The sequence below is a fragment of the Stegostoma tigrinum genome, chromosome 29, assembly GCF_030684315.1.
Source record: "Stegostoma tigrinum isolate sSteTig4 chromosome 29, sSteTig4.hap1, whole genome shotgun sequence".
NCBI classification, from domain to species: domain Eukaryota; kingdom Metazoa; phylum Chordata; class Chondrichthyes; order Orectolobiformes; family Stegostomatidae; genus Stegostoma; species Stegostoma tigrinum.
In genome coordinates this window covers 5,683,850-5,696,461 of record NC_081382.1, presented here as the reverse complement: position 1 = coordinate 5,696,461, position 12,612 = coordinate 5,683,850, and the positions used below count along the sequence as shown (strand labels likewise).

Below are 12,612 nucleotides of genomic sequence, written 5' to 3'. Positions count from 1 at the left end.
TACACCGGTATGCTGTTTAATATGTGGCATGAGGTTATTGGTCATGATAACGCAAAAATAATATTTTTTTAAAAAATAACTTGGCATTAATTGCCTATTAGGTAATGCTTAGTCAATGTTGCTCTTAGTTTGTGACAGTGCTGTTCTAAAGTTGAAATCTTGTTGCACAATTCCTTTAAGTTGGGCACTAGGCATTCAAATCCCTCCATTCAAAGTCTCCACAACAGTTATAAATGGATCCAAACAAAACGGACATTTAAGCTTCACAAGCCCATCAAAATTTGACATTAAGATAAATTAAATTGTATGACCCAAAGTCTGGGCAAAGAGGAATGTTTTCAGGAGCATCCTGGAGTTAGAGATAACAGGTAAAGAGGTTAAGAGGTTTGCAGAAAATTCCAGTTCAGGCATTGGCAGCTGAAGACAGTGAGTTCTGCCCATACAGGCTGCATCAAGAAACAGTGGTGGAAATGGATATGTCGGGCACCAAGTGATTAGAGGTTAAGGCACAGAGATACTTTATTTTGGACCAAACCAATGCTGTACCCAACACACAGAATAAGGAGAATGTCTTATTCCTTCTATGAGCATCATTCACCGATGACAGAATGTAATGAAGAGATTTATATCCAAACGTTGGCAGTCATAATAGAATTATTAAGCAGTCACTACTTGCTTTGTGCTGGGTTCAGCTGTCCGACAGCCGTAAAAATTTAACGAAATTCAGCAGGAGTTAAAAAGGAAATCTGATTGTAACAGAGCTATATCATGTTCAGGAACAATCCCACAGTGTGGTTCAGAGTCAGTGCAATTTCATCCGCAATTTCCTTCTGTTCGGACTCCAGACAACCTCACACCAGAAGGCTGTGCCCAGTAAGTTACAATCAGAGAGAATTTCGGAATAAGAAGTTCCACAGGGAATAAGCACTGTGTTTTCAGACAGGTCTTTCAGGCAGGATACTTTCTGCTTCCTTTGGGAATCAGCTCCATCTCCACAGTAATTACACCCAACCTTAGAGGTGACTTCATCCTAGCCAATCAAAATCATCTTCCTCATCCTCATCTCCAAACAGGGGTGCTGGTGGTGGGCGGCCCTTCATACTCTGAGTGAGCAAGACAGAGACGGGGAGAGAGAGATGGAGAGTGGCAAATGACATACTGATAATCAGGATCTTGAAGCAAATGGAAGGGGTGCCGCTTGTAAAACCTTGGTATACAGTCACTGCTACGGAGATTAGATCTGAAATCATACTACATGTTCCCAACATCCAACATTTGTTGTAACACTCAAATTATTTACACCCTCTTCCATTAAACAATTGGCCCCATGTTGCCCTGCCCCCTTTATGTTACAGCCCTTCCCTTCCCCCCACCCCTTGACAATACAGCCCTTATCTTCCCCCCCACCCCTTGACGCTACAGCCCTTCCCTTCCCCCCCAACCCCTTGACAATACAGCCCTTCCCTTCCCCCCCAACCCCTTGACAATACAGCCCTTCCCTTCCCCCCCAACCCCTTGACGCTACAGCCCTTCCCTTCCCCCCCCAACCCCTTGACAATACAGCCCTTCCCTTCCCCCCCCAACCCCTTGACAATACAGCCCTTATCTTCCCCCCCACCCCTTGACGCTACAGCCCTTCCCTTCCCCCCCAACCCCTTGACCATACAGCCCTTCCCTTCCCCCCCAACCCCTTGACGCTACAGCCCTTCCCTTCCCCACCACCTCTTTACACTACAGCCCTCTCCCCCACCCCTTTACGCTATAGCCCCTCCCTCCCCCCCTTCCCTTTCTCCCCACCCCATTACACTACCGCCCCTCCCTGTCCCGTTTCATTGCTAACCTCCAGTTCCCAACTTCCTTTCCACAATAGGGTAGGACCATGGCAACACTGCCCTCATTCTCTCTCACTGTTGTAGTAATGAGAGCTCCACTTTCTTACCACTTCATCTTCCTCCTCTTCCTCCTCCTTCTTCGTTACCTTTCCTAATTTCGGAGTCATTGCTTTGAACAAGCCCTCCTCGTCGTCATCATCATCACTGAAAAGACTAAAAGATAAAAGGTCACAGGGTCAGTGAATCATTATCTCTGTTCTTCATTTTTAAACAGAGCTGTGCATGGTCATTTTATTACCCAGCTCTTTACCCAGTGGTGACAAACACTGAGCAAGTTTCTTCAGAAAGTGAAATTGGCAGCTGAGGAATCTGCAGTCTTCATCTGTGAAGATGAGGTAGGAAGTGCAAACTGGCTATTCAACCGTGGAAGTCATCATCCTAGCCAAGCCTGATCCAGCCCAGACAAAAGCAGGAGTCACTAGAGAGATATCAGGAGAGGGGAATCCGGAATGATCTTCTGATCCTTCTCTGCCCAATAAGTTTTCAACAGAATTATAAAATCCCCCAAAACACTACCTAACAAATAAAGTAACACGGACACCAGAGCAGGAGAAAAAGATTTGCATTTTTACAGTGCCTTGCATGACCCAATGCCATTTAAAAGCCTTCTGTAGTCAATGAGTTACTTTTGAAATGTAAACCAAAAGAACTGCAATGCTGTAAATCAGGAAGAAAAACAGAAGTTGCTGGAAAAGCTCAGCAGGTCTGGCAGCATCTGTGAAGGAGAAAACAGAGTTAATGTTTTGGGTCCAGTGTACCTTCTTCAAATAGGGTGAATGTTAGGCTGGGAGGATGTTATTGTAACATCGTCAAGATCTTAGAATAAGCAGTCAGTTGATCAAAACTGAGATGAGGACAAATTTCTTAACCAGAAGGACTATGTACCTTTGGAATTCCCTATCCCACTGACCTGCAAACACTCAATTATTGGCCGTTATCTACTCAGAGATCAACAAATTTTTGGATAGCAAGAGAATTAAAGGATATGGGGAAAGAGAAATGGGAGTTGGCATGGATGTTGGCCAGTTACAATCTTGATAAATGATGCATAATACTTGACAGCCAAAAATGGTGAATCCTGCTCCTATTTCTTAGCTTATGTTCATACATTATTCAGATCAGTTTTTTTTTCTTTTGCCATTCAAATATGACAGCTATGCACCCTAACTCCATCTGCCCACCTTTGTTCCCTTACACCACTATTGAACAATCTGATACCAATCTCAGTTTGGAAATGGAAATCCTTTGCCTGTAACAGCATTTTGGAAGAGGCATGTTTCAAGGTTTCCAAATACTATTGAATCTGCGTCCACCTTTCAGTAAGTGCATTCCAGATCATAGCTGTGGAAAAAAGGTGTCACCTCCTCCCCACTCACCTGCTGAGGGGAACAATACCTGGAACATGAAATACCTGCACTCACTGAAGAGTTATAACCAAAACCAAATCAGGCACTTGAATTTTTTTTTGTTTAGAACATTTTTAGCCTTCAAGACTGGAGACATCACAAAACACTAACACGACTCCATCACATGACTAGAGCTTTCTCAACAGTCCAGCATTTGGTTTCACTCCCACTTGTGCATTTTAAAAATTTTGGAAGTAGGGTATTTGGCAGGCTATGACACCCAGTCTAGGGAACCCAAACACCCTACAACTGCATCAACTTGTATAATATCTACCTGGAAGCATTTGTTGAAGGGGCAGATTTAGGTTTGAGTCCTGGCATTGAAGTTGTGTCACTGGAACCACATTCTGCCACATGCAATGCGTCCAGCTCTGAGGGAGACTCGCTTGATTCAAACACTGGACCCTCTGGGATATCTGGGCTGTCTTCATTCCCATTGAGAGCTGGGGCTGTTTCCTGCAAAGGTTCTGAAAGCAGAGGCTCCCCTTGAATTCTAGAAATGCTTTCAGTATTGGGTGCTTGAGATTGCTCCTCCTGCCTTTCAGTTGCTGATTCACTGTTTAAAACTGAGCTATTGCCCAGCTCACACTGCTGAACCCCATCCAATGGGTTAAGGCTCTTCTCTGGCATTCTGTTGTGCTCAGGGCCCTCTGTTTGTTGATGAGGTTTTTCACTTTGACAGTCAGACAAAGAGCGTTTCAGTTTCATCTCAGTCGGTGATTCAATGGCTCCTTTTCTGGAGGTCTCTGCTGTAGCCTCCTGATTATCTGCTGTGGGTAAGCTTTGTGCAAGTGTACGAACGTTCAGGCTAGAGGTCAGAGCTGCCTCCGGCTGCTCCAACTGCATTGCTTTCGAGCCATCAGCCTCACTGCGCTCGGATTTCACTGTAGCCACTGCAGAGTGACCAGATGATAAAGTCACATGACTTATCCGGTCAGCTTCAGCTACTGTACGTTGCTTTTCATCCAATGCTGAAATGTTCTGACGTTCTGAGGTATCAGTACGCGCTTTAATCTCAATCGGTGGAGCTGCTCGTCCTTCCAGCTCCTCCTCAGATTCGTCATCCTCATTGTCACTCTCGGTGATTAGCTGGTCTTGGCCACTCCTCAAAAGCTTCAGGGTCACTGCCTGTCCGAAAAGAACAAGACAAGATCGTTTGTAGTTACATTGCAAGAGGCAAGAAAAAAATTACTGCTGGGTCCTGTAATGGCCAATCCGGGTTCAGGGAGGTTCAGGTGTGGAACCAATTCATAAATTTTAATCCCTCCATCTATATTGAATTAACTGATCTCAGTTGATGTGAAAATGTTGCATGTTTAAGATCAGACTCAAATATGAGTACTTGCTGAAAAACTGCTTATTTTTTTTAAGGATGATCAACTGAATGCAACACCATTGTCAATATCTTGCTGAACCAGTCAGGGCGAAAAAATCCCAACTTCAAACTCCAGTATATCCTGAGTTAGGCAACATCAGCAGTGACCCAGGGTTTTCAATTTCAACTTAACAATCAGTATGTAGTATGTGTGTGGAGACTGGATGAGAACAGCACCAGATTTTGGTGTAAGGCATGTCAGCAAAGTTAAACCTCACAGATCATTAGGGTGACTGCAGAACCAAAGCCTACACAAGCTAAATGTTTTTTAAAACAAGGGGAGGCCATCTTAATTCATCCTTCCAGAAATGTCCTAAAGGGACATTGTAACGAAGTTTTTCAACTGTCAGAGAGAGCAAGACTTGAGTAATAGATGCACACTTTAACCAAATAGGCCAGAAGGAAGAAACCATCAACACAGGAATTTAGAATGAAGAACAGGGGAAAAAAGTCTTCACACAGTTGAGGAGCTTTGGAACTCACTTTCAGAGTTAACAGCTGAAATGAAACTATGTCAACATTCAAAATCAGATTGAATAGGTGGATGAAGGAAAAGCATTTAAAACATGGAAACCAACAATTAAGTCTATTTGTTCAGACGGTGGGTAACTACTGGCAAATGTTTGCTGGATTCAATGGCCAGTTTCTATGCTGTAGCTTGTATACCTATTTCTATGTACTTCTGCAAGTATTTTTTTTAAAAATTCCAGATTTTTCAAGCAGCTACAACACCGAGAGACTGACTCTATACACTGATTGCTGTGCATGAGGGAGAACTGCCAGACATCAACCCGGAATTAATGTTTAATAAACGTACCCTTGTCCTGCAATCCAATGGATTCTTTATTTACTTCTCCAGTCCTTTAAGGGCTCTAATCCTGTCTATTCCAGTTCCTCAATCTGTCCTTTCCATGCTGATCAACACACCCTTTGAATCTTTTCTCATAATTCAGACTCTTGGCACAGGGGGAAACAATCAGCTTCATTACTCTTCCCTGCACTGTCACTGGCAATTACTGTCCACTCAGCTGAATGTCTCCTTGGTATCTCAAACACCAGTGGTGGAAAAATTATCAGCCAGAGCATGACTTCCTCTCTCTGACATGATGATTTTGCAATACTGTTCCAACAACCTTTTGGCTTTGATTGTTGTTTCACATTGGTTAGATATTTTGAATATATTCAGAATCCTAAATCTCTTTCAGCAGCATTCATCAAGTGTGTGTGTTGTTTATTTTGTTTATTACATGCAGTACTATCCTTTTGACCGCATTAAATTTCACTGGATACTATCATTCTGCTCACTGATCTTTTTAAATCAGTTTATTATGTAACTTCTGAGCACAGTTTCTCGATTTTTACTGTCAGCAGAAAATTTCACTCGCTTGCAGGGGGTTGTTAATGTGTGGATTAGAAACATTTGCATTGTGGAGAATATCACTCAACAGACGTCTCAATTGATTTCTTATCCTTCAGCCAATTTCATATCTACAGCCCAGGCTTTCCTGGACACCTACAGCTTCAGAAAGTGGAATTCACATGAATCCTAGACATATTAGGGTACAGCGCTTTCCTATGCTTCCTACGTGGCACTCAGTCACGATTTCAGGACTTCTTCGGTCAGGATTGACTGCTTTTTGAATCTATGCTATTTACCAGATTTTAAATAATGCTGACATGCATGCCTGCTAACATATTTCATTAATGTCACACAGAATGGAAGTATAATGGGACTACAGGCATCCATATCTGTCTTATATATTTAACTGATTATCCTTTTTCCCAATCACAGCTGATGACTCTATCATAACAACAGTCAATAGTTGCCAGAGCCTCTTGTGCAGCATTCTAAAATGAATAGTCTGTCTGGTATGTGTTTTTAAATTGGTTTAATCCTCCAACATTTTTCTCTCATTTGGAATCAAAATTTGAAGTTTCCCAAGATTGGTCTACCTTCGCTTCTACTAAAATAACGCTTACTCATTTGTTTTAGTTCCTATTGTTAATGCCTACATTTGTCCTTTTTCCTCCAATCATTCTTTTAATGTTCTTTGGCATTTTCTTGCATTACTTATACTGTGTCCTGCCTTTTCCCAACAGCATTGGTATATTTTGATAAAAACAAGAGCTCTTGTGCTGAAATTCAAGTCTTTTGTGCTAAACCACAAGCAAGGAGAGCCTATAAGAAAGACTCATAATAGATTTCACTTCTTTCTTCATTCTACATTCTACATTCTGTAATTTTGATCTCCTATATCCCCATTTCTTTTATCCTATCACTGAGGATTCTGCCAAGCTCGTTTCAGAGTGCATGGATAGAGAAGCAGGCTGTTTGATGCATCAAGTCTACATCAACTCCCCAAAGAGCACTCCATCCAGACCAAACTACTACCCCATCCCTGTGTTGCCCCTGGCCAACCCACCTAACCTGAACATGCTTGGACCGGAGGAGAATACCCACAGAGACATAGGGAGAATGTGCAAACTCCACACTGGTGGCAGCTGATGGAATCTGAGAGGCAACAGTGCTAGCTCCTGAGCCACCATGCCACGGAGTACTGCATTAAACTGTGCTTGATGCAGGTAATGTGAATCATCTCAAGCTGTGTTGAAGCGACTAAATTGTTGGTGATGTTATTACTGTATATGCACAGAAAAATAATACAAGAAAGAGACCAGAGACCAAACATCAAAGCCATTCTTACAGCAGGAGGTAAAGTGACTACACCGCTAGATGGGGCAGTCAGACAACATATGAGCTATACTTGCACATTTATTTTGATACGAGAGAATAAAGTAAAAGGAAAGGATAGCATTTTTTTAAAAATCATCCAGGTCTGGGCAGTGGGGTTCAATCACAGGCACCAGGTATACAAACAGGCCCAGGCTCTGACTTCTTGGTGTTGATCAGTTGCAATGTCTGTACCTTGATAGTGTTCACAATGACGCCAAGGACTGCTCTGCCACTGTACATTTCATCCAGGTCAAATTCTCCTCGCAATGACTGAAACACCCCATTCATGATTTTCTTCACCTGCAGAAAGTTTTGACACACTAGTTCTCATTACACGTTAGGTTTTGAAATTGATTTTTTAAGATGAACAACAGAACCACTAGGGTGGAACGTCCCACCATTACCAATATCAACGTTGAACACTCCAAGGGCAGGTACAGAGGAAATTAGAGATAACAAGGTGTGCAGCTGGATGGACACAGCAGGCCAAGCAGCATCATAGGAGCAGGAAGGCTGATGTTTGGGGCCTATAGCTGTCTTCAGAAAAACAAAATTCTCTGTACAGTTCCATTAAAATCCCTCCAACTGAAACCCAACAGTGTTAAGGGCTTATATTTGTTAAGTGTGTTAAAGAAAACTCTCAAATCAATATGTAGACGGTCCCAGCAGAAAAGGGGCAAAACTCAACCATCTCTCAAAATAATGCTGGGCAAGTGACTGAGATGTTAGAGGGGGAGCACTTGGGATTAGTGATAATATTTTTTATTAGTTTTTAAATGGTTATGGAAAAGGGTTAGTTAAAGGTCTAAAACAGGGTCAAAGCCAATTTTGATGGTACTAGACAAAAAAAAACTTTCAACAGTTGATTGGGGGAGACTGTTTGCAAGTAAAAGGGACAACTGGCAGGTGGGTGGCTTTCAAAAGCAAAAGGGCAAGGCTAGCAGGAGTAGGGAACACTGAATGACTAGAGTTATTCAGGCTCCAGGCAGAAAGATAAGGAGATATGGTGTCAGGTACAGGCAGCTGGGAAGTGAATCCCTCAAGGAGCAGAGGATTGTAGTACACTTGAGGAAAATCAAGAGGGTAAAATGGGGACATGAGATAGCTTTAGCATATAAAAGGTAAACTGAGAATCCAAAGATATTCTACAAGTATATTAAGGGCAAAAGAGTAATTTAGGGAGAGAAATAACACCCCAAAGATCAACGAGGCCATCTATACATGGAAACGCAAGATATGGGCAAGATCTTAAATAAATATTTCATGTCAGTATTTACTACAGAGAAAGACATGGAAACTAGGGAACTCAAATAAGTAGTGATGACTTGGGGAAAGAAAAAAAAAAAGAGTCCACATTACAGAAGAAGTGGTGCTGGAGATCTTAAAACACAAGGTAGATAAATCCCCACGACCTGATCAAGTGTATCCCAGGACATTGTGGGAAACTAGGAAATAAATTACAGGGCCCCTAGCAAAGATTTTGTATCGTCAACTACAGGTGGGGTGCTGAAAGACTGGAGAGTGGCTTTTCTTGTGCCATTATTTAAGAAATGCTGCGAAGAAAAGTCAGGGAATTACAGAACTTTAAGCCTGACAGTGGCGGCTAAGTTGTTCTAAGGGTATTCTGAGAGAGACAGGATCCACATGCAAATAAAAAGCAAGGACTGATCAGGGATAGTCAGCATGGCTTTTTGTGTGTAGGAAATAGCATCTCACTAACTGGAGTTTTATTTTGGAAGAGGCCAAGATGATAGGTGAAGGCACAGAGGTAGATGATGTCTCCAGGGACTTTAGCAAGGCCTTCAAAAAGGGTCCATCTGGTAAACTGGTTAGTAAGGACAGATCAGATGGAATCAAGGAGCGATAGCCAATTGGATACAAAATTGGCTTGGTGGTTTGAGACAGAGGGTGGTGGTAGACTCTTATTTAGACTGGAGGCCTCCGACCAGCGGTGTGCTGCAAGGATCAGAGCAGGGTCCACTGCTGATCGTCATTCATATCAGTGATTTGGATGAGAATATCAGAGGCATGGTTAGCAAGTTTGCAGATAACACCAAAATTGGTGGTATAGCAGACAGTGAAGGTCATCTAAGAGTACAATGGGATCTTGATCAACTGGGCCAATGGGCCAAGGAATGGCAGATGGAGTTTAATACAAATAATTTGAGGTGTTACATTTTGGTGAGAATAACCTGGGCAGGACTTAGTTACTGGCAGGGCCCTGGACTGTATTGTCAAACAGAGACACCAAGGGGTGCAGGTACATAGTTCCTTGAAAGTGGCGTCACAGGCAGACAGGCAGCAATTGACATGCTTGCTTTCAAAGCATTGAGAAACAGAATGACATGTTACAGTGGTGAGGCCACATTTAGAGTATTGTGTACAATTCTGGTCACTCTGATATAGGAAGAATGTTATTAAACTGGAAAGAGAGTGTTAAAACAAGATTTACAAAGGATGTCATCAAGACGTCTGAATTATAAAGGGAGACTGGATAGGCTGAGACTGTTGACCCCTGCAGTGTAGGAGGCTGAGGGGTGACCTTCTAGAGGTCATTAAGATGATGAGAGGCACAGGTAAGGTGAACAGCCAACATCTTTACTCAAGGGTAGGGAAGTACAAAACCAGAGGGCAGTATTTTAAGCTGAGAGGGGGAAAATTTAAAAGGGACCTGAGGGGCAACTTTTACACACAGAGGGTGATGCACATGTCGAATGAGCTGCCAGATAAAGTCACAGAGGTGAGTACAGTTGCAACCTTTAAAAGACATTTGGACAGGTACTTTGATAGGAATGGTTTAGACGATGTAGGCTAAATGCAGACAAATGGAATTAGTTCAGTGTTAGGAAACCCGGTAGGCCTGCACGAGTTGGGCTGAAGAGTCTATTTCTGTGCTGTATGACTATGACTGACAGTTTAAAGAGCTCAAAACTTGCAACCATCAATCTGGTTTTGATGGTCCCTTAACTCGCTTTCTGAATAAAAAAAAGAGGGAAGAGGAGGAAAGAGAGTATTTGCATTGAGGGAAGGAAGGGGAGAAAAATATTTTTGGGTACAACTGAAGGAGATTGCAGCAAAGTGACATGGTGGCCAAACATGTTGGACAGACCCATTTTCACAGTCTTCTCACTAACTGAAGAAACAGGAGGCTTGATTTTCCTGACTAAGGGGAAAACTTGATGGTCGACCAGCTACAAGAACAAGTCGGATTTCATGGTCACCCAGGGACAATATCAGGTAAACGCATCACAGCGTGACTGCATGTTCAGAGCACCAGATCACTGAGACAGCTAAAGTTAGATCACCTGCAGGGCCCATGGGAAAAACAACTGTCAACATCACATTCATCTTTCAGTGAAATGGATGGCAGAATCACGGTGCAGTCAGAACTAGGTTTGCATCGAATGTCCTCTATCACCAAATGCTCTAATTCTCAACAACAATAAAGGCAAGCACTGCCTTCTCAGGAGAGGATAAAGCAAAGTGACGGCAAGCTCTACTCCACTTCAGGGATCTTTCGTGGTCATTATGCCACACCAGACCTTCAAGAACTTGGTCACAATGGATGCATGGAAAAGGGACAAAATTCCATTGAAAGCAAAGTAACATTATTCTTTCTAGAACAATCAAACATCTATCATTGTTTTACTGTGATGGTAACAATAGCTCTCGCGCCATACCTCCTCCGCTGTATCACCGGACTGCAATGCTTCATTAGTCGCAGGGGCCTGTTGTTGGAGTTCACGGATTTGGCTGTCGTAATGTTCCTTCATTGCAGCAGCTCTGCTCTGCAGGGACGAATACTGAAACACAAACATACAATTCCACCACATATCTCATTTAACAAAATAGATCTAATGAGAGGTGAAAGAAATTGCAGTTTTATTTGATGATCGCAGGCATGTAATCTGGTACCTTCATGTTCTTACAAACTTGCTCTGTGACAGTCATGGAACTGCTAGAAACAGGATATCAGAGTTCGGGAACACATACCATAGACTGCAGACAACTACCAGGGCAACTTGATGACAGGACAGAAGTCAAAAATGGGGTTCTCCATGTTGGGCACAACAGTAAGGAGACCACACGCTGCAAAATTCATGTTACTCACATGAATAGCAATAGAATCCAGATTTTTTTGTGAACTTTTTTTCGTAAACATCAAGGTTTTCCATACAAATGATGCAAGGACAACCTAGCAAAAGTTTTTAAAAGATTTGCAGTACAAAACAACCTCTCATGATGGGACCAAATGAAGTACAGGAATATGGCCCAGCTCACTTGGAAGGCCAGTCATCTACATGAAACACGACATCCAATATGCCCATAAGATGGTAAAGGGGTGTGACACAGTACCAGGAATTCCTTCCAGCAGAACTCAGTTCTATGGGATGTTCACTCTCGTAGTCTTCAACCATGAGAAGATGCACAAAAGACAAATTCGTCGCTTACATGGTACAGTACTATAGTTGTGGTTCTTCAATGCCCCACTTAATCCAAACCATCTTGCTGCTCCAGTCTCACAATTACTGCTTATGTTCAAGTTAAAAGATCAACCGCGTCTCAGTAAGCAGCAAACTTCTGAGTCAGACGGAATGGATTCAAGTTACATTTTAATGATTTCAGCACAAAATTTAGCCAACATTCCAGAGAACCAAGGTGGTGCTGCACACGAATGGAGCTGTGGCTCTCCAGATGACATGCTGGTCGAGTGATTACACTGAAAACAAGAACTTCATTAACCATAAAACAGCCTGAGATCTGGAGTTGTGGAAAGCTGTAAATAAATCTAAGTCCTTCTTTCTTTCTTTAGCTGTACCTTAAAGATGTACTTTAAATGTACTAGCTACCACAACATAGGAAATACAGTGCAAACTTATGCACAGCAAGGTCCCAAAAATGGCAACTAATACTGGGCAGATAACTTGTGGTCAGTATTTATTTTTCTGCCATGTCCACTGAAGCAAGTCATGGAAAATGCCTCTATTCTTGTTGGAATTTGTCTTATTTACCCTAAAGACAAGACTGTCTGTGGCAATACCTGCATTTATTGCTTATTCCTAAACTCCATCAGTGGCATACTGGTAGTGAGCCACCTTCATGAACCAGATGTTGTTGTCAAGGTACTCCCATGTGCTGCTAGGAAGGGAACAGGTTTCACACTGATGCACATGCCCTACAGTACAATTTAAAGAGGTAGGGGAT

General features: G+C 42.5%; 1 protein-coding gene across 4 annotated transcripts in view; it reads right to left on the bottom strand.

Annotated features, from left to right (window-relative positions):
* Positions 1-494: 494 nt before the first annotated feature.
* fkbp15a (FKBP prolyl isomerase family member 15a) overlaps positions 495-12,612 on the bottom strand; it is a 77,787-nt gene continuing 65,669 nt past the window's right edge. For all 4 annotated transcript variants that reach the window (XM_059638226.1, XM_059638227.1, XM_048559073.2 and 1 more), the window contains 5 exons: positions 11,088-11,210; positions 7,600-7,707; positions 3,573-4,426; positions 1,940-2,045; positions 495-1,103 (listed from right to left, as the gene is read on the bottom strand). In XM_059638226.1, the coding sequence (XP_059494209.1) occupies positions 1,026-1,103; positions 1,940-2,045; positions 3,573-4,426; positions 7,600-7,707; positions 11,088-11,210 (1,269 nt within the window). In that variant the 3' untranslated portion in view covers positions 495-1,025. The remainder of the gene's footprint in view (positions 1,104-1,939; positions 2,046-3,572; positions 4,427-7,599; positions 7,708-11,087; positions 11,211-12,612) is intronic.